This window comes from Pseudophryne corroboree, chromosome 8, assembly GCF_028390025.1.
Source record: "Pseudophryne corroboree isolate aPseCor3 chromosome 8, aPseCor3.hap2, whole genome shotgun sequence".
NCBI classification, from domain to species: Eukaryota; Metazoa; Chordata; class Amphibia; order Anura; family Myobatrachidae; genus Pseudophryne; species Pseudophryne corroboree.
Genome location: NC_086451.1, coordinates 288,566,224 through 288,592,486, shown reverse-complemented (window position 1 = coordinate 288,592,486; position 26,263 = coordinate 288,566,224). Strand labels below are relative to the sequence as shown.

General features: G+C 44.5%; 1 protein-coding gene across 2 annotated transcripts in view; it reads right to left on the bottom strand.

Moving 5' to 3' along the window:
- The window catches only part of COL4A5 (collagen type IV alpha 5 chain), a 364,692-nt gene that overhangs the window by 215,805 nt on the left and 122,624 nt on the right, over positions 1–26,263 (bottom strand). For both annotated transcript variants that reach the window (XM_063937288.1, XM_063937287.1), the window contains exon 2: positions 7,652–7,711. In XM_063937288.1, coding sequence (XP_063793358.1) covers positions 7,652–7,711 — 60 coding nt within the window. The remainder of the gene's footprint in view (positions 1–7,651; positions 7,712–26,263) is intronic.

The window sequence follows — 26,263 nt, the reverse complement described above, 5'->3', positions numbered from 1 at the left end:
AATCACCTGCATCCTGGACATAATTAGTTACTGCAAGTAACTGAAATAATGAAATAATGAAATAATGTTATAGATGGATTAGTGTTCTAGTGTGCCTAATGCATCCTCACAGCTTAGGTTGTCGTGACTCTAGGATTTAATTACATCACTAGTTCCCATGTATTCATTTCATATGAATATGTGTTCACCTCATAAGTCTGATTTACCAACTGTGAGTAGATAACTACTAGAATTAAAAGATACTGTATATTGGGGAAATTAATAATGGCCGCTAATTTTTTCGTGCACAAAAAAACAAAACAGACTGTTACTGCAATTTTTCCCCAATGGCCATTATGGCCTGTTTTTTTTGTGTGCAAAATGTAACCCATTTTCGTGGACACGATTGCAAAAACGGATCCGTTATCAGGGATTTTTTTTCCACCTGCCTCCGGAACACGTCATTTCTCTAGGGTCCACTGACTGTGATATAATTGGTTTCTAGTGAGCCGAGAGACTGCACTCTTATGAATATGGGTTCCCAAAATAGCTGCGTGCAAGCCATGTAGGAGACAGTACACTGTAAATAGCCTATTATGAATAGCACATTAGGTTGATTATAGCATCATTAAAACTGTCTTGCACAAGTATTAAACTGTCTATTTTATAAACTCACATACAGTGCTCTGGGCATTGCTACAGAAACAATAAAACATGATACACAAAACCCAAACAGGCACTTCACCAGTGGTAAAGCTGGCGGCGCTCGTTCAATGTAACTTGTACTGTTGCCAAGGTGACGAGCATTGTGCACATCCCTCCTTGCCCCCAGTATAACAGCCCTGTGGAACTCCCTAGAGAAGCAGCTATTTATTAGTGAAGCAATTACATGAGTAACTGTCCTTTGCTCACGCCTGCAGAGGGTTAGCTCTCTCAGTTGTTACCAGCCTGCGGTTAGCTGTGATTAAACATACAAAGCTTATTTTATTCTTACTGCTGAAGCTGTCTCTGAGAATTACTAACCTGAGTGAGAGTTTGCCAAAGTCCCTATGGCAAGAGCTTACATTTAAGACATACAAATGATACCGAATGAAAGGCTACTCCCCACTGTGCTTATTACTGTGTAAGAATAAGCACATTTTCTAGGATTACAATTATGTATATATATAGTCTAAAATATTACCCTTGGTGGGTACCACTGACATTTGTGTTAATTGGCAGACTTAGGGGAAGATGTATCACGCCATCTTAAGAGTGGAGAAGAAGCCAATAGTAACCAAGCAGATTCTACCTATATGTTTATGTACTTGATAATTGCTACTTTGCTACTTTGGAGCTGATTGGTTGATATGGACATCATCTCCACTTCTCCACTGTTTAGAAGGCTTAGATATATGTCAGGTATCATACACACTGGTGACCATAACCTGTGCCTTACTAGCATTTGTAAAACTAGTATGATGCATGCTAATGGGTCTGGACCTACTGGGGCTAATGCCAAGTTGAATGCAAGTCAGCCATAATTACTGCTGCATTGCAGTGGCATCACAAGGGGGGTGGCCCACACCCAGGTGTACCTCTGCCGAGGGGTGACACCAAAGTGCTGGCTCCTGCTCAGTGACAGGAGCTGGGTGCTGCACTGTAACATTGCTTGCAGCAACCCAGCTCCTGTGACCCTGTAGTAGCCAGCACTGCAGGCACGCCAGTCTCCGGGGGCAGCCCACATCTCCCGGGCCCCCGCAGTGACGAAAACGGGGCCAGGAAGCTTAACCACGCCCCCTCCCATGAAACCACGCCATGTCCATGAAACCACGCCCCTTTTCTGGCAGCGGCCACATCAGGCGCACTCAAGGTGAGTGACGCCTCTGCTGCATTGTGTATTGTTGTAGTCACCAGTATGCAGTACCTCTGCAGTGCACTGGTCATCTATCTGTATGCTTAGTTTGCTGCTCGACATCATCATTAGTGTGTAGGTACACCAGCCTATGTTATACCCCTCTTCCACTGGCCAAATAACCCAGGTTATTGCCGAGCCTACCCAAGATGGGCCTCACTGGAAACAGCTCCCCCAAAAATAACCCTGGTCAAGTGAAACGAGCAGGGCTTAGTGGAAACGGACCCTACCTGGTGTATGTTGCCCAGGTCTTGCTTTTAGATGGTGAATGGAGCTTATGGGGCACTGGCAAATGATGTCACAGAGACAGCACAAGCAGCATCACAGCAGCTGCTACACTGCTGCTGATAGCACAGAGCACCCGCCACCTAACCCTCAGTCTCAACTGATCCTCAGCTTGACCTGCAGCCAGATCTGCAGGCTGACCCATAGTATGATCCCAAGCCTGACCCTCAGCCTGAAAAAGTAGATTTTTAATGACATCCATAGGGTATTGCGGGGCTGACCCGGGTTTAGTGTAAATGGGGCCAATCTGGGAATTGAAGTGCAGTGGAAACAGGATCTGAAGCCAGCTCCAACCCTGGTTGGCCCCGGGATTTTGGTGGAAAAGGGGTATAAGTTACAATTGGTAACGCCTGGAAACAGGCATAAGTACACTCTCAGCAAATCCTGCAATTCTGTAGACGCGCACTCTCTGAAACAGGCATAAGTGCCCTTAGAAGAACCGGACTACTAAAAAATGGCGCCCGGACTTCCTAAGTAGAGACAGGCATACATTCAGCAAAAACGTTTTGTTATACCCCTTAGTTTTTGATATTCCCGCGCACACGCGTCTTTTTGATGCGATCGTGACAATATGTAATCTCGCTCATGCGCTGTAATTTACCACGATGTCACTACTCCCAGGCCCACCCGTCGGAGAACGCATATCCCGCGCATCCACAGTATGAGCCGCAGGAAAGTGGGAATCCCGCGCATGCGCGGTGGAGCTGTAGAAACGCCAGGAGGCATGTTTATTCCTATAAATAGCCATTTTGTACAGTGTATATCAACTATCCCCTTGATGAAGTCCTACAAAAGTGGTTACAGGACGAAACGCGTTGGTAACAGACATACTCCTCTACAAAGATCTCAGATAAGCTATGCTGAACTTATACTCATTGTATGGGTTCAATCTGTATATATATATTTTTTTTTGTGTGTATGTTATTAAAACATTTTTTTATAAAAAAACTATATCACACTATGGGCACTTTTTCTCCTTGCTGGGATACTATATATATTGGTTTTAAGGTTGGCTGCTCATCATCCAGAAGGAGGTGAAGATAAGCAGAAAAGAACCTACTACGTGTGATGATCAAGGGCCCCCGAGGGTATTATTATATCATTACCTCAGGCTTTGGGCATCTTCCACTATATTACACTCTATTCCTAACACTGGGTGTGTTATTTGGTGTTGGCATTAAGAATAATATTGTACTATTGTCATGTTTTCCTCTCTTGCGGTCCATGCATCAAATTCTCATGTGAGACGGATGAAGGAATAACAAAAGGAAAGACACATTTATTCGCTGGAATTACTCCTTGGTTTGGTACGCATGCACTTTATTTGATATCGGATATTATTTACACGGAAGGCGCTGAGTCCTACCCCTCCCCTGTACATAAGTACACTTCTGTCCATCTCAGCAAAGCCTGCAATTCTGTAGACATGCCCTCGCTGACCTCTGCCTACTTATGAATGCCCAGTTAAAACACAGTTATCCCTTTTTTCGTTGTAAGTATAGATGCAAATGGACTACGTGTGGCTCTGCATTGCTCGCACTTGCACACGTTTGGCTCCGCATGAAAACATGAGACATATGCTCCGCAAACAGGTATAGGTCCAATTCTACATCTATTGTCAGCAGTGATTTGCATGCACATCTTACTATGAGTTTACCAAGGGTAATTGCACTGGAGAAGCCTATAGCGTCCTCCATACATTAGCAAAACATATATCAAGAGCGCCTGACATGAATTGTCTCCTGTGTATATGCCAGTGGGTATGTGGCCATAAGGGGATGCTCACCTATGGATATCCCAAAAGCACAATGCCTCCCCATCCTCCCTCCTGCACAGTAACAGACAGGCAGACTTGTGACAAAGATGCTTTGGTTAATATTTTGGTGACAGCACTAATACAAGATATCCATGTGATCAACATGTGACAAAGCTTTCCCACAGGCAAAGACTTGTGTAGCCAAGTCCAAAAAAGTGCTGAGAGACAATAAAAGTGCATGGTAATGGAAACTTTTTGCAAATTATACATGTAAACAGGTAAAGGAGCTAATTATACAAAAACATTCTGTAGGTCACTGTGCTTGTGTAGGTGACCTCGGTGTCAACTATCAAAAAGTTTTCAGGCCAAATCCAACTGTAATGAGGTTTCTAATACTAGTGTTTCATTCTGTATATATAGGGGTATATGCAATTGCCGGCGAATCGCTGCAATTTTTCGCCCGTTTTTTAATTCGACACAATTCGACCGTCGAATTCCGGCAAATGGGTGCCGGAATTCAACATATTCAATAAAAAACGGATTCGACAGTCCCGCTGTCGAAAAACGGCCGATTTGACGGATTTTGATTAGACTTGTAAAAATTTAAAAAAAACGCGAAAAACGGTAAAAACCACGAAAAAAAATTGCGTGGGGTCCCCCCTCCTAAGCATAACCAGCCTGGGGCTCTTCGAGCCGGTCCTGGTTCTAAAAATCCGGGGGAAAAACTGACAGGGGATCCCCGTATTTTAAAAAACCAGCACCGAGCTCTGCGCCTGGTGCTGGTGCAAAAAATACGGGGGACCCCCGTATTTTTTACACCAGCATCGGGCTCCTCTAGCTGGACAGATAATGCCACAGCCGGGGGTCACTTTTATACAGCGCCCTGCGGCCGTGGCATTAAATATCCAACTAGTCACCCCTGGCCGGGGTACCCTGGGGGAGTGGGGACCCCTTCAATCAAGGGGTCCCCCCCCCCCAGCCACCCAAGGGCCAGGGGTGAAGCCCGAGGCTGTCCCCCTCATCCAAGGGCTGCGGATGGGGAGCTGATAGCCTTGAGTAAAATGATAGAATATTGTTTTTTTCCAGAAGAACTACAAGTCCCAGCAAGCCTCCCCCGCAAGCTGGTACTTGGAGAACCACAAGTACCAGCATGCGGGTGGAAAAACGGGCTTGCTGGTACCTGTAGTTCTACTGGAAAAAAATACCCAAATAAAAACAGGAGACACACACCGTGAAAGTAAAAGTTTATTTCATACATGCCGACACATACATACTTACCTATGTTGACCAGCCGACTGCCACGCCCCCCTAGTCACTGAAGAATCCGGGGTACCTGTGAATAAAATTATACTCACCTGATCCAGTGTCCGGATCTTTTAAAATAATCCTCGTACTTGGCAAAACAACAAAACGAACACCCGGACCAAACGGACTGAAAGGGACCCCTTTACACATGGGACCCCTTTCCGCGAATGCCGGGACCCCACGTGACTCCTGTCACAGAGGGTCCCTTTAACCAATCAGCGAGCGCAATGTCGTGGCACTCTGCTGATTGGCTATGCGCGTCTGAGCTGTCAGACAGCGCATCGCAAAGCCTTACCATTATATTCAATGGTGGGAACTTTGCGGTCAGCGGTGAGGTCACCCGCGGTCAGGTAACCCCACCGCTGACCGCAAAGTTCCCACCATTGAAACTAATGGAGGGAGCTGTGCGATGCGCTGTCTGCCAGCAGACGCGCATACAGCCAATCAGGAGAGTGCCACGAAGTGGCGCTTCCTGATTGGCTGAAGGGACCTTTCTGTGACAGCAGTCACGGGGGGGTCTCTGCATTCGGGGAAAGGGGTCCCATGTGTAAACATGGGACCCCTTTCAGTCCGCCTGGTCCGGGTGTTCGTTTTTTTTTTTTTTGCCAAGTACGAGGATTATAATAAAAGACCACAGGACACTGGATCAGGTGAGTATAATTTTATTTTCAGGTACACCATGGATTCTACTTGGATAAGTGGACAGAGGTCGGCGTGTGAACATAGGTAAGTATGTGTGTGTCGACATGTGTGAAATAAAGTTTTACTCTCACGGTGTGCGTGTCCTGTTTTTATTTGGGTATTTTTTTTCCAGTAGAACTACAGGTACCAGCGGGCCAGTTTTTCTCCTGCATGCTGGTACTTGTGGTTCTCCAAGTACCAGCTAGCGGGGGAGGCTTGCTGGGACTTGTAGTACTACTGGAAAACACAATATTCTTTCAATTTTCACAAGGCTATCAGCCCCCCATCCGCAGCCCTTGGATGGGGGGGACAGCCTCGGGCTTCACCCCTGGCCCTTGGGTGGCTGGGGGGGGGACCCCTTGATTGAAGGGGTCCCCACTCCCCCAGGGTACCCCGGCCAGGGGTGACTAGTTGGATATTTAATGCCACGGCCGCAAGGCACTGTATAAAAGTGACCCCCGGCTGTGGCATTATCTGTCCAGCTAGTGGAGCCCGATGCTGGTGTATAAAATACGGGGGACCTCGGGCTTCACCCCTGGCCCTTGGGTGGCTGGAGGGGGGGGGACCCCTTGATTGAAGGGGTCCCCACTCCTCCAGGGTACCCCGGCCAGGGGTGACTAGTTGCGTATTTAATGCCACGGCCGCAGGGCGCTGTATAAAAGTGACCCCCGGCTGTGGCATTATCTACCCAGTTAGTGGAGCCCGATGCTGGTGTAAAAAATACGGGGGACCCCTACGCTTTTTGTCCCCCATATTTTTTGCACCAGCACCAGGCGCAGAGCCCGGTGCTGGTTTTAAAAATACGGGGGATCCCATGTCAGTTTTCCCCCCGGATTTTTAGAACCAGGACCGGCTCAAAGAGCCCAAGGCTGGTTATGCTTAGGAGGGGGGACCCCACGCATTTTTTTTTTTTCTGATTTTTACCATTGCATTTAAAAAATTAAATAAAAAAAATTAAATATATAAATAATACTTGTGCCTACAAAATTGACAAAGCAAGTACCTAATCCCTTCTAATATAAATAGATATGCTATTACCAAAAGCACTGTTGTCGAATTTACAATCTTCAATTGAATATACTTTTGTCGAATTGCCGCATTTGTACCATTGCAGAAATGTTGAATTTGACAAATGTCGAATTTCAAAAAGTCGAATTCTGAAAGTCCGTTTTTTTGACGAAAAGTACTGGATTGCATTGTCAAATTTTTTCGACATTTACGGGAATTCGACCGCAATTGCATATACCCCATAAACTCCATTCTGTCATTCATTAATTTTTGCTAAAATTAAATCAAGGAAGATTAGGTTTTTAAGCACTATCCCTGGATCTTAGCCTCTGCCTTCAAAAACACTAAAATACCTGCCTTGGGGGAACTTTTTTATTGATCAAAGTCAGTGACGGGCATCACATAAATATGGCAGCATTCAATAAGAAACTTAAAAATGATTTTTACACTACTTAACAACCAGAAGGGGATCACTGTAGACACATAATATTATACCTGTATAAATGCATCTCTTGCAACTTGCAGAAGTGTGCAAAGCAGAAAATGCAGTAATTATTTACCATGTATTTGAGATTTATTACATAACTTGAACCTTTATAAAAATGAAGGTTGATAATAGAAATCCTCGCAACTCTATCACAAGTTTTTATAATTTAAATTACCGTACTTGGATCTGTCATCGGAAATGTCACCCAATGCGCAAAAGTGGGCGGTGTACATACAGGCAGCAGGATAATATTTACCTTGTCTCCTTTCACACCACTGCAGTCACATTTTGATCCCGATGAACAACCTTGACACGTCTGTGGAAAGCAGAAAACGACATTAGATTGTAAGCTCTTCAAGTCTAGTGACACTTTCCTATTTTATTCTTATATTTTTTAATTGCTTTTCATTTCATTTGTTTATTGAACAAGTGTGTCCTTAATAAAGTGCTGAGTAAATTTTGTATTTATATAAACCTATACATATATATTTGTAAATATTACTCTGTCATTCCCAGAGGAAAAGGCTTTATAATTAGAATGTGTACAATCTTTTAGACTCAACATTTTCAACTACAGTATGAATTATTCTGTCCACACACTACACACAAGCTAAAGACCAGTGAAATAAAGTCGCTGTAGTAAGACATTTGTAGTTATGAGGACAGCAGGACCAGTGCTCATGTTATCACTGTACAATGGAAATTTCAAGCAGAGGGGGTAATTCCAAGTTGATCGCAGCAGGAATTTTGTTAGCAGTTGGGCAAAACCATGTGCACTGCAGGGGAGGCAGATATAACATGTGCAGAAAGAGTTAGATTTGGGTGGGTTATTTTATTTCTGTGCAGAGTTAATACTGGCTGTTTTATTTTTTACACTGCAAATAAGAATTTACTTACCGATAATTCTATTTCTCGGAGTCCGTAGTGGATGCTGGGGTTCCTGAAAGGACCATGGGGAATAGCGGCTCCGCAGGAGACAGGGCACAAAAAGTAAAGCTTTAGGATCAGGTGGTGTGCACTGGCTCCTCCCCCTATGACCCTCCTCCAAGCCAGTTAGATACTGTGCCCGGACGAGCGTACATAATAAGGAAGGATTTTGAATCCCGGGTAAGAGTCATACCAGCCACACCAATCACACTGTACAACCTGTGATCTGAACCCAGTTAACAGTATGATAACAGCGGAGCCTCTGAAAAGATGGCTCACAACAATAATAACCCGATTTTTGTAACTATGTACAAGTATTGCAGATAATCCGCACTTGGGATGGGCGCCCAGCATCCACTACGGACTCCGAGAAATAGAATTATCGGTAAGTAAATTCTTATTTTCTCTATCGTCCTAGTGGATGCTGGGGTTCCTGAAAGGACCATGGGGATAATACCAAAGCTCCCAAACGGGCGGGAGAGTGCGGATGACTCTGCAGCACCGAATGAGAGAACTCCAGGTCCTCCTTAGCCAGGGTATCAAATTTGTAGGATTTTACAAACGTGTTTGCCCCTGACTAAATAACCGCTCGGCAAAGTTGTAAAAGCCGAGACCCCTCGGGCAGCCGCCCAAGATGAGCCCACCTTCCTTGTGGAATGGGCATTTACATATTTTGGCTGTGGCAGGCCTGCCACAGAATGTGCAAGCTGAATTGTATTACACATCCAACTAGCAATAGTCTGCTTAGAAGCAAAAGCACCCAGTTTGTTGGGTGCATACAGGATAACAGCAAGTCAGTTTTCCTGACTCCAGCCGTCCTGGAACATATTTTCAGGGCCCTGACAACATCTAGCAACTTGGAGTCCTCCAAGTCCCTAGTAGGTGCAAGGCACCACAATAAGCTGGTTCAGGTGAAACACTGACACCACCTTAGGGAGAGAACTGGGGACGAGTCCGCAGCTCTGCCCTGTCCGAATGGACAAACAGATATGGGCTTTTTTGAGAAAAAACCACCAATTTGACACTCGCCTGGTCCAGGCCAGGGCCAAGATCATGGTCACTTTTCATGTGAGATGCTTCAAATCCACAGATTTGACTGGTTTTAAACCAATGTGATTTGAGGAATCCCAGAACTACGTTGAGATCCCACAGTGCCACTGGAGGCACAAAAGGGGGTTGTATATGCAATACTCCCTTGACAAAATTCTGGACTTCAGGAACTGAAGCCAATTCTTTCTGGAAGAAAATCGACAGGGCCGAAATTTGAACCTTAATGGACCCCAATTTGAGGCCCATAGACACTCCTGTTTTCAGGAAATGCAGGAAACGACCGAGTTGAAATTTCTTTGTGGGGCCTTCCTGGCCTCACACCACGCAACATATTTTCGCCACATGTGGTGATAATGTTGTGCGGTCACCTCCTTTCTGGCTTTGACCAGGGTAGGAATGACCTCTTCCGGAATGCCTTTTTCCCTTAGGATCCGGCGTTCCACCGCCATGCCGACAAACGCAGCTGCGGTAAGTCTTGGAACAGACATGGTACTTGCTGAAGCAAGTCCCTTCTTAGCGGCAGAGGCCATAAAACCTCTGTAAGCATCTCTTGAAGTTCCGGGTACCAAGTCCTTCTTGGCCAATCCGGAGCCATGAGTATAGTTCTTACTCCTCTACGTCTTATAATTCTCAGCACCTTAGGTATGAGAAGCAGAGGAGGGAACACATACACCGACTGGTACACCCACGGTGTTACCAGAACGTCCACAGCTATTGCCTGAGGGTCTCTTGACCTGGCGCAATACCTGTCCCGTTTTTTGTTCAGACGGGACGCCATCATGTCCACCTTTGGTATTTCCCAACGGTTTACAATCATGTGGAAAAAACTTCCCGATGAAGTTTCCACTCTCCCGGGTGGAGGTCGTGCCTGCTGAGGAAGTCTGCTTCCCAGTTTCCATTCCCGGGATGAAACACTGCTGACAGTGCTATCACATGATTTTCCGCCCAGCGAAAAGTCCTTGCAGTTTTTGCCATTGCCCTCCTGCTTCTTGTGTCGCCCTGTCTGTTTACGTGGGCGACTGCCGTGATGTTTTTCCCACTGGATCAATACCGGCTGACCTTGAAGCAGAGGTCTTGCTAAGCTTAGAGTATTATAAATTTACCCTTAGCTCCAGTATATTTATGTGGAGAAAAGTCTCCAGACTTGATCACACTCCCTGGAAATTTTTTCCTTGTGTGACTGCTCCCCAGCCTCTCGGGCTGGGCTCCGTGGTCACCAGCATCCAATCCTGAATGCCAAATCTGCGGCCCTCTAGAAGATGGGCACTCTATAACCACCACAGGAGAGACACCCTTGTCCTTGGATATAGGGTTATCCGCTGATGCATCTGAAGATGCGATCCGGACCATTTGTCCAGCAGATCCCACTGAAAAGTTCTTGCGTGAAATCTGCCGAATGGAATTGCTTCGTAGGAAGCCACCATTTTTACCAGGACCCTTGTGCAATGATGCACTGTTTTTAGGAGGTTCCTGACTAGCTCGGATAACTCCCTGGCTTTCTCTTCCGGGAGAAACACCTTTTTCTGGACTGTGTCCAGAATCATCCCTAGGCACAGCAGACGTGTCGTCGGGATCAGCTGCGATTTTGGAATATTTAGAATCCACCCGTGCTGTTGTAGCAGTATCCGAGATAGTGCTACTCCGACCTCCAACTGTTCCCTGGACTATGCCCTTATCAGGAGATCGTCCAAGTAAGGGATAATTAAGACGCCTTTTCTTCGAAGAAGAATCATCATTTCGGCCATTACCTTGGTAAAGACCCGGGGTGCCGTGGACAATCCAAACGGCAGCGTCTAAAACTGATAGTGACAGTTCTGCACCACGAACCTGAGGTACCCTTAGTGAGAAGGGCAAATTTGGGACATAGAGGTAAGCATCCCTGATGTCCCCGGACACTATATAGTCCCCTTCTTCCTGGTTCGTTATCACTGCTCTGAGTGACTCCATCTTGATTTGAACCTTTGTAAGTGTTCAAAAATTTTTTTTTTTTTTTTTTTTTTTTAGAATAAGTCTCACCTAGCCTTCTGGCTTCAGTACCACAATATAGTGTGGAATAATACCCCTTTTCCTTGTAGTAGGAGGGGTAATTTAATTATCACCTGCTGGGAATACAGCTTGTGAATTTTTTCCATACTGCCTCCTTGTCGGAGGGAGACCTTGGTAAAGCAGACTTCAGGAGCCTGCGAAGAGGAAACGTCTCTACATTCCAATCTGTACCCCTGGGATACTACTTGTAGGATCCAGGGGTCCTGTACGGTCTCAGCGCCATGCTGAGAACTTGTCAGAAGCGGTGGAGCGCTTCTGTTCCTGGGAATGGGCTGCCTGCTGCAGTCTTCTTCCCTTTCCTCTATCCCTGGGCAGATATGATCTTATAGGGACGAAAAGACTGAGGTTGAAAAGACGGTGTCTTTTTCTGCAGAGATGTGACTTAGGGTAAAAACGGTGGATTTTCCAGCAGTTGCCGTGGCCACCAGGTCCGATGGACCGACCCCAAAAAACTCCTCTTCCTTTATACGGCAATACACCTTTTTGCCGTTTGGAATCTGCATCACCTGACCACTGTCGTGTCCATAACATCTTCTGGCAGATATGGACATCGCATTTACTCTTGATGCCAGAGTGCAAATATCCCTCTGTGCATCTCGCATATATAGAAATGCATCCTTTAAATGCTCTATAGTCAATAAAATACTGTCCCTGTCAAGGGTATCAATATTTTTAGTCAGGGAATCCGACCAAGCCACCCCAGCTCTGCACATCCAGGCTGAGGCGATCGCTGGTCGCAGTATAACACCAGTATGTGTGTATATACTTTTTATGATATTTTCCAGCCTCCTGTCAGCTGGTCCTAGAGGACGGCCCTATCTATAGACGGTACCGCCACTTGTTTTGATAAGCGTGTGAGCGCCTTATCCACCCTAAGGGGTGTTTCCCAACGCGCCCTAACTTCTGGCGGGAAAGGGTATACCGCCCATAATTTTCTATCGGGGGGAACCCACGCATCATCACACACTTTATTTAATTTATCTGATTCAGGAAAAACTACTGTAGTTTTTTCACATCCCACATAATACCCTCTTTTGTGGTACTTGTAGTATCAGAAATATGTAACACCTCCTTCATTGCCTTTAACGTGTGGCCCTAATAAGGAATACGTTTGTTTATTCACCGTCGACACTGGATTCAGTGTCCCTGTCTGTGTCTGTGTCGACCGACTAAAGTAAACGGGCGTTTTAAAACCCCTGACGGTGTTTTTGAGACGTCTGGACCGGTACTAATTGTTTGTCGGCCGTCTCATGTCGTCAACCGACCTTGCAGCGTGTTGACATTATCACGTAATTCCCTAAATAAGCCATCCATTCCGGTGTCGACTCCCTAGAGAGTGACATCACCATTACAGGCAATTGCTCCGCCTCCTCACCAACATCGTCCTCATACATGTCGACACACACGTACCGACACACAGCACACACACAGGGAATGCTCTGATAGAGGACAGGACCCACTAGCCCTTTGGAGAGACAGAGGGAGAGTTTGCCAGCACACACCAAAAACGCTATAATTATATAGGGACAACCTTATATAAGTGTTTTCCCTTATAGCATCTGTTTTATATATTTCTAACGCCAAATTAGTGCCCCCCCTCTCTGTTTTAACCCTGTTTCTGTAGTGCAGTGCAGGGGAGAGCCTGGGAGCCTTCCCTCCAGCCTTTCTGTGAGGGAAAATGGCGCTGTGTGCTGAGGAGATAGGCCCCGCCCCTTTTTCGGCGGCCTCGTCTCCCGCTTTTAACGGATTCTGGCAGGGGTTAAATATCTCCATATAGCCTCCGGAGGCTATATGTGAGGTATTTTTAGCCAAAATAGGTTCTCATTTGCCTCCCAGGGCGCCCCCCTCCCAGCGCCCTGCACCCTCAGTGACTGCCGTGTGAAGTGTGCTGAGAGGAAAATGGCGCACAGCTGCAGTGCTGTGCGCTACCTTTAGAAGACTGAGGAGTCTTCTGCCGCCGATTCTGGACCTCTTCTTACTTCAGCATCTGCAAGGGGGCCGGCGGCAAGGCTCCGGTGACCATCCAGGCTGTACCTGTGATCGTCCCTCTGGAGCTGATGTCCAGTAGCCAAGAAGCCAATCCATCCTGCACGCAGGTGAGTTCACTTCTTCTCCCCTAAGTCCCTCGTTGCAGTGATCCTGTTGCCAGCAGGACTCACTGTAAAATAAAAAACCTAAGCTAAACTTTTCTAAGCAGCTCTTTAGGAGAGCCACCTAGATTGCACCCTTCTCGGCCGGGCACAAAAATCTAACTGGCTTGGAGGAGGGTCATAGGGGGAGGAGCCAGTGCACACCACCTGATCCTAAAGCTTTACTTTTTGTGCCCTGTCTCCTGCGGAGCCGCTATTCCCCATGGTCCTTTCAGGAACCCCAGCATCCACTAGGACGATAGAGAAAATTAGATTGCAGATTGAACACACCCCACCCAAATCCAACTCTCTCTGAACATGTTATATCTGCCTCCCCTGCAGTGCACATGGGGGGTAATTCCAAGTTGATCGCAGCAGGAAATTTTTTAGCAGTTGGGCAAAACCATGTGCACTGCAGGGGGGGGGGGGGCAGATATAACATTTGCAGAGAGAGTTAGATTTGGGTGGGTTATTTTGTTTCTGTAGGTAAAGAAAGAGAAGTGAAAAACTGCGCTATTCCTACACACAGACCCCTTCTAGCCGGTTGCTGCTCGTGACACTATGTGGGTATACTATAGGATCCCACTTATGACGTGACAGATAAAGTGAATAAGTGTCTTAGCGCACACCTAGCTTGAGTGTATAAATTATACCTTGTATTTACAAAGAATATCCACAGTGAGACGGGGTTATAAAATGTCAATTTATTTATATACGTAATAGAAATAAAAATCTAAAAGCCTTGTAAGTCAAAAAAGTTCAGGTATTTCTATATATGACTAATACTGCTAATCAATTCTTTTTCCCCTAGTACCGGTACACATGACTAACAAACAACATACAGACAAACATATATATGAATTACCCGTGGGCACACTACTTTTAGCGTTTTACCCCACTGGTGTAAATTTATATCAGTCTCTGTCCAGAAAGAGATAAGGATTTACTGTTTTCCTTGATTGAACACAGTTTCTGGTAGTTTCCACTGAGAGTCAAGGTCTATAATTAATGAGCACATTCTGTTATTGTGATCAAGTGTCCCAAATTATAGGAAGGGCTGCTACTGGATAGTCTCTATGTGCCACTGAGAGTCAGGGTTAGTTTGGTTAATTCGGTCAATAGTCCCAATACTTTTGGAAAGACTGCTGGTGAATTGTCCTTTACATTGCACAGAACTTTCCTGTATAATAACAAATGGTGGTCTGGGGTATTACCCCCGCCTACCTCAAAGCCGCTGCTTCTACAATGGGAAGCCCGTTGGTGATGCAGTGGAATGTGCTCAATGCTGCTATTTTTCCATGGGGAGACCCGTGGTGTAGTGGAATAAGCTGTAGTCTGCCGGCAGACTTACGTTGCTCCGTGTCTTAGTCCGTGCGGTCACAGGAGCAGGATCGATTACTCCGCAATCGACGCATTTCGCCTGTCAAAGGCTTCCTCAGGATGGCTGCGCAATCGATCTACAGTACTCCACTACTCTTATTCTCTGCGGCCGTGGTTTTTCACTTCCGCCCTTCACAAACATGGTTCTAATAGCACTTTTGCCCTTATAACGTTACACTTAAAAATACTTCATATTACGTCGTTTAAAACATGTGCCACATTAAAAACATAAGACATTAGACTACATAAAGACAAACTCCCATATTTACACACATACACACATATACACATATGTACATGTACACACACGAACACCCTAATGGATGGCTATATATTATAATTTTGGATAATTATTTCAAAAAGGGAAGGATCTCCAGATCTATGTTGAGACCTTTTGGGGTGAGCGTACCCAGGTCGTATATCATTTTAGTTTCTTCTCTGGCAAGAATATTTTCCAGATTCCCTCCTCTCCATGGTCGTATGACTTGTTTTAATCCTATAAACTGCAGAAGACTAGGATCTGAATTGTGCATCTCTTTAAAATGTAGTGGTATACTGTGATTGTCCCATCCCTTCTTTATATTACAGAGATGTTCCTGTATTCGAATATGTAGCTTCCTCTTTGTCTTTCCTACATATTGTGTATGTGTGTAAATATGTGTATATGTATATATACATGTTCATATCTCACATAAGATTATAAGAACTCTACGGGAAAATAGAAAATTGACTTATCTATATATACAAAATTATATAAAAAAATATTTTTTCTAAAAAATGGAAAAACATTTTTGACAGTGGGATCAGTTATCAAAGGATATATATTACCCCCTAAATAAAGTCCATATATAGCTCCTTGAATAAGTATTTTTAATGATATTCTGTACAGACTTCCATATGAATTTATAATCCAGTAAGCATGAGCAAGATAGTTATATAAAGAAGGACAACACTAAATATCAGGACATACAGGCTAGGGTACTACTAGCATCCCCAGGATAAAGGATACTAACTTCATTCCCAGGATAAAGGATACCAACTTCATTATATTCCAAAAAAAAAAATCTTTTCTAAGGGAGTTTGTCTTTATGTAGTCTAATGTCTTATGTTTTTTGTTTTTTTTAAACATATTTTTTATTGAAGCAATATACGTAATACATACATAAATTTTCACAGTAGGTCAAACCTATATTAAATAGGAAAAAGCAGAAGGGGATTAGATAATATTACAACCGATTCTCCAATCAAGAGACATTTCGAACATAGTACAAACAACAGTATTACACTTATATAGAACATGTCTCTCGGGGCTTCCGTATCCATACGATTAGAAGCTGGTTTAGTCAACTGATCCGGACGCGTGTAGGTGAGAATAACAAACAAACAAACAAACAAAAAAACAAACAAAAAAACCCCAGTGCCTGTATGCCAACTTCCTCCCAGTCGTCTATCGAGCTGAGAATGGCAGTCAGTCCTATATCACAATCGGCGGATCCCCCGCAATCATTCTAGTCAAAAACCATTCTGTATTAGAGAGCGAGCTATGAAGCTGTGTCCTGACCGCTGTCGACATGGTCGTTATATAGCTTTCCCACACGTCAAAGAATTTCTGTATCTTAGTATCTTTGTCTAGTAAACATCCTATCCATTCCATCCGAAAAAGATAAAATAATTTGGCCTTAAACAACGAAAGTGTAGGTGGATCCTTAGCAATCCATACTTGCAGAATAGCTTTTCTGGCTGCTAAAATAACTGCCAACAGTAGTTTTCTACTTCCCTGGGAGAGACGTATGTCCGGGGAGAGTATACCGAAAAGCGCCCATTGTGGGCACAGATTCCAATAGTTTACTAGGTTAGTCATTAAGTAACTCCTTATCCTTATCCAAAACTGTCTAATCAGGGGGCATGTCCACAGGCAGTGATAAAGGTCTGCCTGGGGAGAACCACACTTCCAACAAGCATGTGTGTCAGCTAGCCCTATGAGACATCGTCTATGAGGCGATAAATAAGTCCTGTGTAAAATATTGAGCGACATTTCTTTATACCTAGAAGAGGGAAATAGTTTACAAGCTTTTACATGGGCCGTAAGTAAGTCAGTCGTCTCTATCCCTGGCAGACATTCCGTCCAGGACCGGATACCTCCCTGACCCGTAGAGTAATCCAGAACAGTCCGAAAGTGCCCATATGTCGTTGATATTGCTTTCCTAATTCTAGGGGCTTGCTGCAGTAATTTATCTATCGGATTGTTCCAATCCATAGGTGAGAAACAGCCAATAGTAACGGATACATAGTGTTGGGTTAGTAGGAAGGCCACAGGATAGGCCAGTAGAACTGGATGTCTAGCAGTGGCTTCCTGGAACGTGAGCGGCCTCAGGTTTTGCAAATCCACCAAATGAGCTACCTTGGAGACACCCCCGATCCGCCAGATGTTGAATGAATAGTGCGCCCTACCCTCCTGGAAGTCTGGATTAGCCATGAACGGCAGATGCAGTGATTTGTGGGAATTCAGATCTAGTTTATTACGCATATCAGTCCACAGCTTCCTAATGGTCCACAATAGTGGATTCCTCCTCCACTCCCCAGACACCTCCCGAGCATGCAAATGTAAAAAGGCGACCAGGTCCCCCCCTTGTAAGAATTCTCTATCTAAGTCAGTGTTTGTGTAGTTGTTGTCATTGTGCACCCAGTCATGCAAATATCGTAATTGAGCGGCATGGGATGTCTTATGTTTTTAATGTGACACATGTTTTAAACGACGTAATATGAAGTATTTTTAAGTGTAACGTTATAAGGGCAAAAGTGCTATTAGAACCATGTTTGTGAAGGGCGGAAGTGAAAAACCATGGCCGCAGAGAATAAGAGTAGTGGAGTACTGTAGATCAATTACGCAGCCATCCTGAGGAAGCCTTTGACAGGCGAAACGCGTCGATTGCGGAGTAATCGATCCTGCTCCTGTGACCGCACGGACGAAGACACGGAGCAACGGAAGTCTGCCGGCAGGCTACAGCTTATTCCACTACACCACCAACGGGTCTCCCCATGGAAAAATAGCAGCATTGAGCACATTCCACTGCATCACCAACGGGCTTCCCATTGTAGAAGCAGCGGCTTTGAGGTAGGCGGGGGTAATACCCCAGACCACCATTTGTTATTATACAGGAAAGTTCTGTGCAATGTAAGGGACAATTCACCAGCAGTCTTTCCAAAAGTATTGGGACTATTGACCGCATTAACCAAACTAACCCTGACTCTCAGTGGCACATAGAGACTATCCAGTAGCAGCCCTTCCTATAATTTGGGACACTTGATCACAATAACAGAATATGCTCATTAATTACAGAGCTTGACTCTCAGTGGAAACAACCAGAAACTGTGTTCAATCAAGGATAACAGCAAATCCTTATCTCTTTCTGGACAGAGACTGATATAAATTTACACCAGTGGGGTAAAACGCTAAAAGTAGTGTGCCCACGGGTAATTCATATATATGTTTGTCTGTATGTTGTTTGTTAGTCATGTGTACCGGTACTAGGGGAAAAAGAATTGATTAGCAGTATTAGTCATATATAGAAATACCTGAACTTTTTTGACTTACAAGGCTTTTAGATTTTTATTTCTATTACGTATATAAATAAATTGACATTTTATAACCCCGTCTCACTGTGGATATTCTTTGTAAATACAAGGTATAATCTATACACCCAAGCTAGGTGTGCGCTAAGACACTTATTCACTTTATTTTGTTTCTGTGCAGGGTAAACACTGGCTGCTTTATTTTTACACTGCAATTTAGATTGCAGACTGAACTCACCACACCCAAATCTAACTCTCTGTGCACATGTTATATCTGCCCCCCCTGCAGTGCACATGGTTTTGCCCAACTGCTAACAAAAATCCTGCTGCGATCAACTTGGAATTACCCCCATGGTTTTGCCCAACTGCTAACAAGCCATGCCCATGGCAAGTCTCAGCATGGGAGCACCACTTATTAGTTTAGAATTAGGGTGCAGTCCAGCCCCCCTCCCCTATACGAGACATGACAGCCAGCCCAAATATAAACATCTTACACTGGGAAAAAACACAAAGTAAAAGTATGTAGCAGTGGTGTTAACTGCAGGCACTGTGTGGCATAATATGACCTGCAGGCACTGTGTGGTATAATATAATATGACCTGCAGGCACTGTGTGACGTAATATGACCTGCAGGCAGTGTGGTATAATATGACCTGCAGGCACTCTGTGGCATAATATGATCTGCAGGCACTGCGTGGTATAATGTGACCTGAAGGGACTGTGTGGTATAATGTGACCTGCAGGCACTGTGTGGCATAATATGACCTGCAGGCACTCTGTGGCATAATATGATCTGCAGGCACTTGTGGTATAATATGACCTGCAGGCACTGTGTGGCATAATATGACCTGCAGGCACTGTGTGGCATAATATGACCTGCAGGCACTGTGTGGCATAATATGACCTGCAGGCACTGTGTGGCATAATATGATCTGCAGGCACTGCGTGGTATAATGTGACCTGAAGGGACTGTGTGGTATAATAGGACCTGCAGGCACTGTGTGGTATAATATGACCTGCAGGCACTGTGTGGTATAATATGACCTGCAGGCACTGTGTGGCATAATATGATCTGCAGGCACTGCGTGGTATAATGTGACCTGAAGGGACTGTGTGGTATAATGTGACCTGCAGGCACTGTGTGGTATAATATGACCTGCAGACACTGTGTGGCATAATATGATCTGCAGGCACTGTGGCATAATGTGACCTGAAGGGACTGTGTGGTATAATATGATCTGCAGGCACTGCGTGGTATAATGTGACCTGAAGGGACTGTGTGGTATAATATGACCTGCAGACACTGTGTGGTATAATATGACCTGCAGGCACTGTGTGGTATAATGTGACCTGAAGGGACTGTGTGGTATTATAATATGATCTGCAGGCACTGTGTGGTATAATATGATCTGCAGGCACTGTGTGGCATAATGTGACCTGAAGGGACTGTGTGGTATAATATGATCTGCAGGCACTGCGTGGTATAATGTGACCTGAAGGGACTGTGTGGTATAATATGACCTGCAGACACTGTGTCGTATAATATGACCTGCAGACACTGTGTGGTATAATATGACCTGCAGGCACTGTGTGGTATAATGTGACCTGAAGGGACTGTGTGGTATTATAATATGATCTGCAGGCACTGTGTGGTATAATATGATCTGCAGGCACTGTGTGGCATAATGTGACCTGAAGGGACTGTGTGGTATAATATGATCTGCAGGCACTGCGTGGTATAATGTGACCTGAAGGGACTGTGTGGTATAATATGACCTGCAGGCACTGTGTGGCATAATATGATCTATATCTATATGTATCTTCAGTTCTCTATACTGTAAGCACCAAAGGGCCAGGAACTAGAAATATTCTCTGTACAGTGCAGCTTAATATATTGGTGTTAAATAAGGAAATTATGACAATAATAAAAAATGATAGAGCGCTTATGATAATGATATGTGAACGCAAAACCTGTGGGATAAAAAGAGTTAAGACTGTACGTTTATAGCTTTTGTTGTTTGAATTAGTTTATAAAGTCCACAGTAAAATATTTTAAATGGGTTCCGATACTTTGCCGTTGGTGATTGAGTGGGAGCAGAAGCAGGTACTATGCCATTGGTGAGTCAGTGGGAGCTGAGGCGGATACTCACGGCCGCTAACTTTCCCTAAGCTGGTACCTGTATTCTCCATGTGTCTCGGCTGGTCCCCTTGCGCTGTTAAGTACGTTCGCCCGTTGGCAGGCTGGTAACATAGTCGTGTCTCCTGCTTTCTGTGGCTGTTGTTTCGTGCGCTAACCAACACGTTTCAGGCATTATGCACTATCTTAAGGATAGCTTAAGGTGGCACATATTCTCCTTTTTATTAGTAAAAAAACTTTCATTAAAAAAACAGAACTAGTACTCACGGTCTGTTAAAAAAGGCAGCTGCCTTTTGTTCCCTGTTTGAGGGACGGTGTCCATATTAGTTTCGGTAATGTGTGTTCTAATCATAATACTAAAATTTGAAATTACCTGTGTGTTGTAGGTTATGTGCTGATTGTTTTGCATGTAAATTATAAATAAAATAATTATATGTAGCAGGTAAGAGTAATTTTTATAAAAAGACTTTTAGTTCAATATCGATGTTCATATGATAAATCCATTTAATTTTGTTCCTTTTTAATTCTGACAATATATCTCTCCAATTTTTTCTAACTTTTTGGATTTCCAGAAATTTCAAACTTGTGGGGTTTTTGTTAAGCTTTCCTTGAGAAAGGGCATAACGCCCAAAACGTGTAGGTTAGCGCACGAAACAACAACCACAGAAAGCAGGATACGTGACTTTGGACTTTATAAACTAATTCAAACAAGAGCTGCACAAATACACTCTTAACTGTTTTTATGGAATCAGTACGAGATCCCGCCGGACGGGATCCCGACGGTTGGAATACCGACACCGGGATCCCGACCCGGCACAATCCTGTCAGGGGTGGCGAGCGCACGCAGGCCCTTGCAGGCTCGCTGCGGGCACTAATTTATTCTTCCTGTATGGGTGTCGTGGACACCCACGGAGGGAGAATATGTCGGGATTGTGCCGGTCGGGATCCCGGTGTCGGTATTCCGACCGTCGGGATCCCGTCCGGCGGGATCTTGACCGCACCCCGTTTTTATAACACAGGTTTTGCGTTCACATATCATTATCACAAGCACTCTGTTACTGTTATTACTTGTGCAAAAACCATTTTTTTCAGAGCTGCTCTAACAGAACCCCGATTAAAAAGCGCAGTCCTATATAAATTGAAATAATAAAAAATGGTCTGTTCTCAATGCAAATAATAGATCAATAAAACAAACATATACTTATTTGCACTTAAATTATGCAGCCCTGTCAATATACAATATGTTCGTTCCACAGGGTGAGATTCTGAAAGACATTATATATAAAATTCTAATCAATGTGGTTATGGTATGATGGGGACTGCAGTCCAGTGCATGTGAGAATTGATTACTGCTATAATCTTCAAAGCTGGCAGTAATGCTTATTCAGCAGCTGTGCTAATCTGTGAGCAAGAAGTTACAATTGAGCCAGAGGAAGAGGCGCGTCAGCAGATCTAGACTACCAACTGGTGAACAAGCAACGCTGACATTTCACATGGTCTAAAGCATATGTCAAACACTGAGTGTGTTAGTCCCCTTTCTTTAATCTACAACATAAATAAAATCATTATATTGTCTACTACATTTTGTAGGCATGACACAGGAAATATTCTGTAAAAAAAAAAGTTTTATTCAGAAGCTGATGAAAATATTATAGCTACTCCAATATGCTATACATTATGTGCGGGTGTGCCGCGGAGGAACTCTTATTTGTTGTTGGAGCTGATGGGGTCCAAGTGGGAACCACACTCTATATAGACAGAATTCAAATGGCTTGCCGGACCCCAGTGCTCTGCTGTTATGTGTTCACACTTAAACTTGTGGTACTATAGTGTAGGTAGAAACTTGTATCTGATATGTAATGTTGTAGTATCTTTGTTTTGTGAAATGACTGAATAAAAAAAAACGGCCATCTGCACTGGTGACCATTGTGCTAATGCTGAAGTAGGTGGCAGCACACCGGTCACAACTATCAGTATACACCGCTGAGTCCATGTGGGACCGTAAGACCTGGTGACTCACTCAGCCTCTCACTGAGGAGTGCGGATCCCTGAGCAAGGCATTCTGCACAGAAGGGGTCCCCGAGGCTACTGCAGAGTGACAGGTCATACAAACCCCAGAATTTACAGGAGCAGACTTTCAAAGGAACACATGGATCTCCGAGACCAAATTGTCAGATGAACGGGTACGTAACCCAATTGAAATATTAACAGGACACCAATACATAAGACTTTAACCTTACCAGCACAGATTTACTTATCTGCCTACCCCCACCCCCATGCCCTGTATGTTACAATTGCATTACTGTTGTATGTATACCTATGATACACTGAAATATGTTTGCTTAGAATAATTAGGCAAACATCTGAGTTTCCTGACTGGTCTCCAACACTATATGTTAGCTTAACCCAATAGGTGCTAATGCACATCCACTCTAAAGCTGAGTATAAATTAGATGATAAAGTGTACCCAGCGTGATCGCAAGTGACAGACCCGGTGGGGATGCTGGCATCATCAAGTACATACACATAATTACATATCAAATACAAGTTTATATGTACACTTTAGTGAGCACAAGTTTAAGTGGGACCACATAACAGTAGAGCGCAGGGGTGCAGCAATCCATTTGAATTCAGTTGCTCCAATGTCTCATCAGGACAGCTACGGTAGCCTGGCTACTTCCAGAACAAATGGGCAAAGTGCTGCATGTTCTAAACAAGATATGTCTGCAAGGCCATCTTAAGAGTAGTGTAGGCCCCTGGGCAAAGCAATGCACTGGAGCCCCTGCCCATCCTCCAGCGATGGTACTGGCGGCGCCTGTAATGTCCCGTGGGTGGCAGGGGGGTGTTCTATCTTCCGCTTAGCATGAAGGACCTGGAGCAGTAATTTCTGCTAATTACTCCTTTACTGCATGGATGGGGGTGGCTTAGTGTGAGAGGGTGGGAGGGAGAACAGTAAACTGCCCTGGTACATGACTTCCAGGGTGGTGGGAGTGTTTAATACGTGGGGGAGGGGTGGATAGTGAAGTGGGCTTAAAATTCATCATTTTCTGGTGGGAGCTCAGTTTGCTTGATGTAGATATCTCTGGTTTCTGGTGGTAGATTTCTTAGATTTCAATGTGATAAAAAAAAATAGAGAGTCCCACCTTTCAGGAGGTGCTGGGGTCTTGGGGATGGGGGTTCAGGAGCTGGAGCAATCAACCAACGAAAATATAAAACTGCATCAAAGGCATGTGGAGCTGGAGCAGGGACCGGCTGCTGGAAGGCTATCTCCGGTTCTGGGTATGGTAGAGACAACCAAAAAGTCCTATCTATTGGTATACCCTTAGTAAAATTCTAAGTCAGACAGAACCAGAAATATCCAACTGGGAACAGCAATCAATAGGCTCAGATGGGACCGCTGATTACATTAGCATATCTTTGGTTCCCCAGGGCCGATTTTAAAAAATCTCGTATACCTTGAAAGAGGGGACCCTCAGCTACCAGCCTAGGGCCTCGGGGCAACTGACCATAAGCCCAATGGAAAAGACGGCCCTGTGTGTCTGTTTACCTGTTACCACTATGCACTGTAGCGTTATGTGATCCTTTGTAATACTACTGTGATACATTAATGAAAATATGGAAAATGATTGGATATTCTTCTTATTGAAGATAAGCAGATTCATTCATAACAATGTGCAAGGTACTTGTGGTATAACAATTTATTGTTAATGTATTTTCCCATGGACAGCAATAATAACCATATGAGTAAAGTCTATTTATACCTTTCCAGAATTAGAGAAATCAACAAATGCTATACTAATATAAGGACCTTATTCAGGTTGGATCGTAATTGCAAAGCTGCTCTTAGCAGTTTTGCATTACGATCCTTATACAGTAAATGCGAATGCAGGAGGAAGTGCATACCCACTCCTTCCTGCATTTGCTATTTCTAAAAACTGCGAAGCTACCGCAGTTCGTGATGTTCATCTGCGACTGCAGTCTGAGAAAGTCTGACCTCAGACTCGCAGTAGCAGGGAGGCTAGCGAGGCAAGGAAACTGCAACAGTGTTGCAGTCCCTGGCCTTTACACTCAACGCCGGCCACCTCCGCCCCCATCCTTCTCGCTAACATCTCTGCCTGTCATTCCGGCAGAGGCATTCGCATCATAGCGATGCGATCGCATGGCCCATTCTACACATGCGCAAATTGGGCCCTGCCACTGCAAAATTTCCAGATACATGCGAGCCAACCTGCATAAAGCCTTAAATCCATACATTAGATACAAAAGGAAAGGCTTTTACACTTTGTAAAACACTGTCAGCGAGGTGTAATGGAGTACAAGATCGTCGGAGGTGCGGGATGCCAGACAATCTTGGAATTTTTTTTAAAGAGGCAAACACTGACAGGGCAAAACAATGCCTTGTAAGTAATTGCCCCTTTAAAAAAGAGTCAGAGATCGGCTGGCATCCCGCACCCCCGCAGTCCATTACAACCCGTTGTGTCTGTCACAAAGTCAGCCAATCTATCCCTTACCTGAACTTTCCTCCAAACTGGTAGGGACCACTATGATATAGCATGCTGCTATAACTGGCGAGTACCTAGGGGGTCATTCCGACTTGATCGCACATAGCAACTTTGCTGCTCGTGCAATCAACTAGACGCCGCCTATGGGGGAGTGTATTTTAGCATAGCAGGGCTGCGAACGCTTGTGCAGCCCTGCTATGCTAAAAAAGTTTCACTCAAAACAAGACCAGCCCTGCAGCTACTTACCCTGTGCGACGGATCCAGTGATGAAGGTCCCGGTCCTGACGTCAGACATCCGCCCTCCGTTCGCCTGGACACGCCTGCGTTCTTCTTACCACTTCCCGAAAACGGTTGGAAACGGTGAGTATCCACACCGGAACGCCTCCCGCTTGTCCATCTTCTTGCAATCGCCGCTGCGATCACATTTGTCGCTGACGGCGTCGTTGCCCAGCGACAATCGTTGCCAGGCAACAAAGCGCATGCGCAATGCGCCCGCCGCGCATGCACATTTCCGACCCGTTCGCACCGCAGCGAAGAACCGCTGCGTACGAACGGGTCGGAATGACCCCCTTAGCCATGTAACCAAAGATGCTGTAATTTTAAAAGACACTTACATTGTCAGACTGACGCATATACATATATATATATATATCTCCACACACACACATGCAATTTTTTTTTATTTTTTTTTTTAAACTGTTTGTTAAATATTAAATTAGTCCAACACTTGGGTTTTAGTAGATATAGTTCCAAATCAGTGCCACCATATGCAAATGAGAAGGGATGGAGCCTTCTTGTAATGTAAGAAAGACTGCACTCTGTGTTGTGCTTGGAGGGAGAAGTGAGACGGATAAGAGAATTACATAATTCCTTCCTTATTTTAACACTCAACCAAACAAATCCTTATTTTATTATTATACCGACGCCAGGAATGGCAGGTGCCATAAATACTAAGTACACATTTAAGCTACATTTAAGCTGTATTTAAACAGTAAATGTAAGCTGTAAATACTAAGTACACATTACACGATTCTTTAAAAATAAAGAAGATAAAAGTTTGGTAGCTTGGTATGGAGATTAACAGGAGGCTCAATCTGCCCTCACACTGTTGTATTGTATAAATG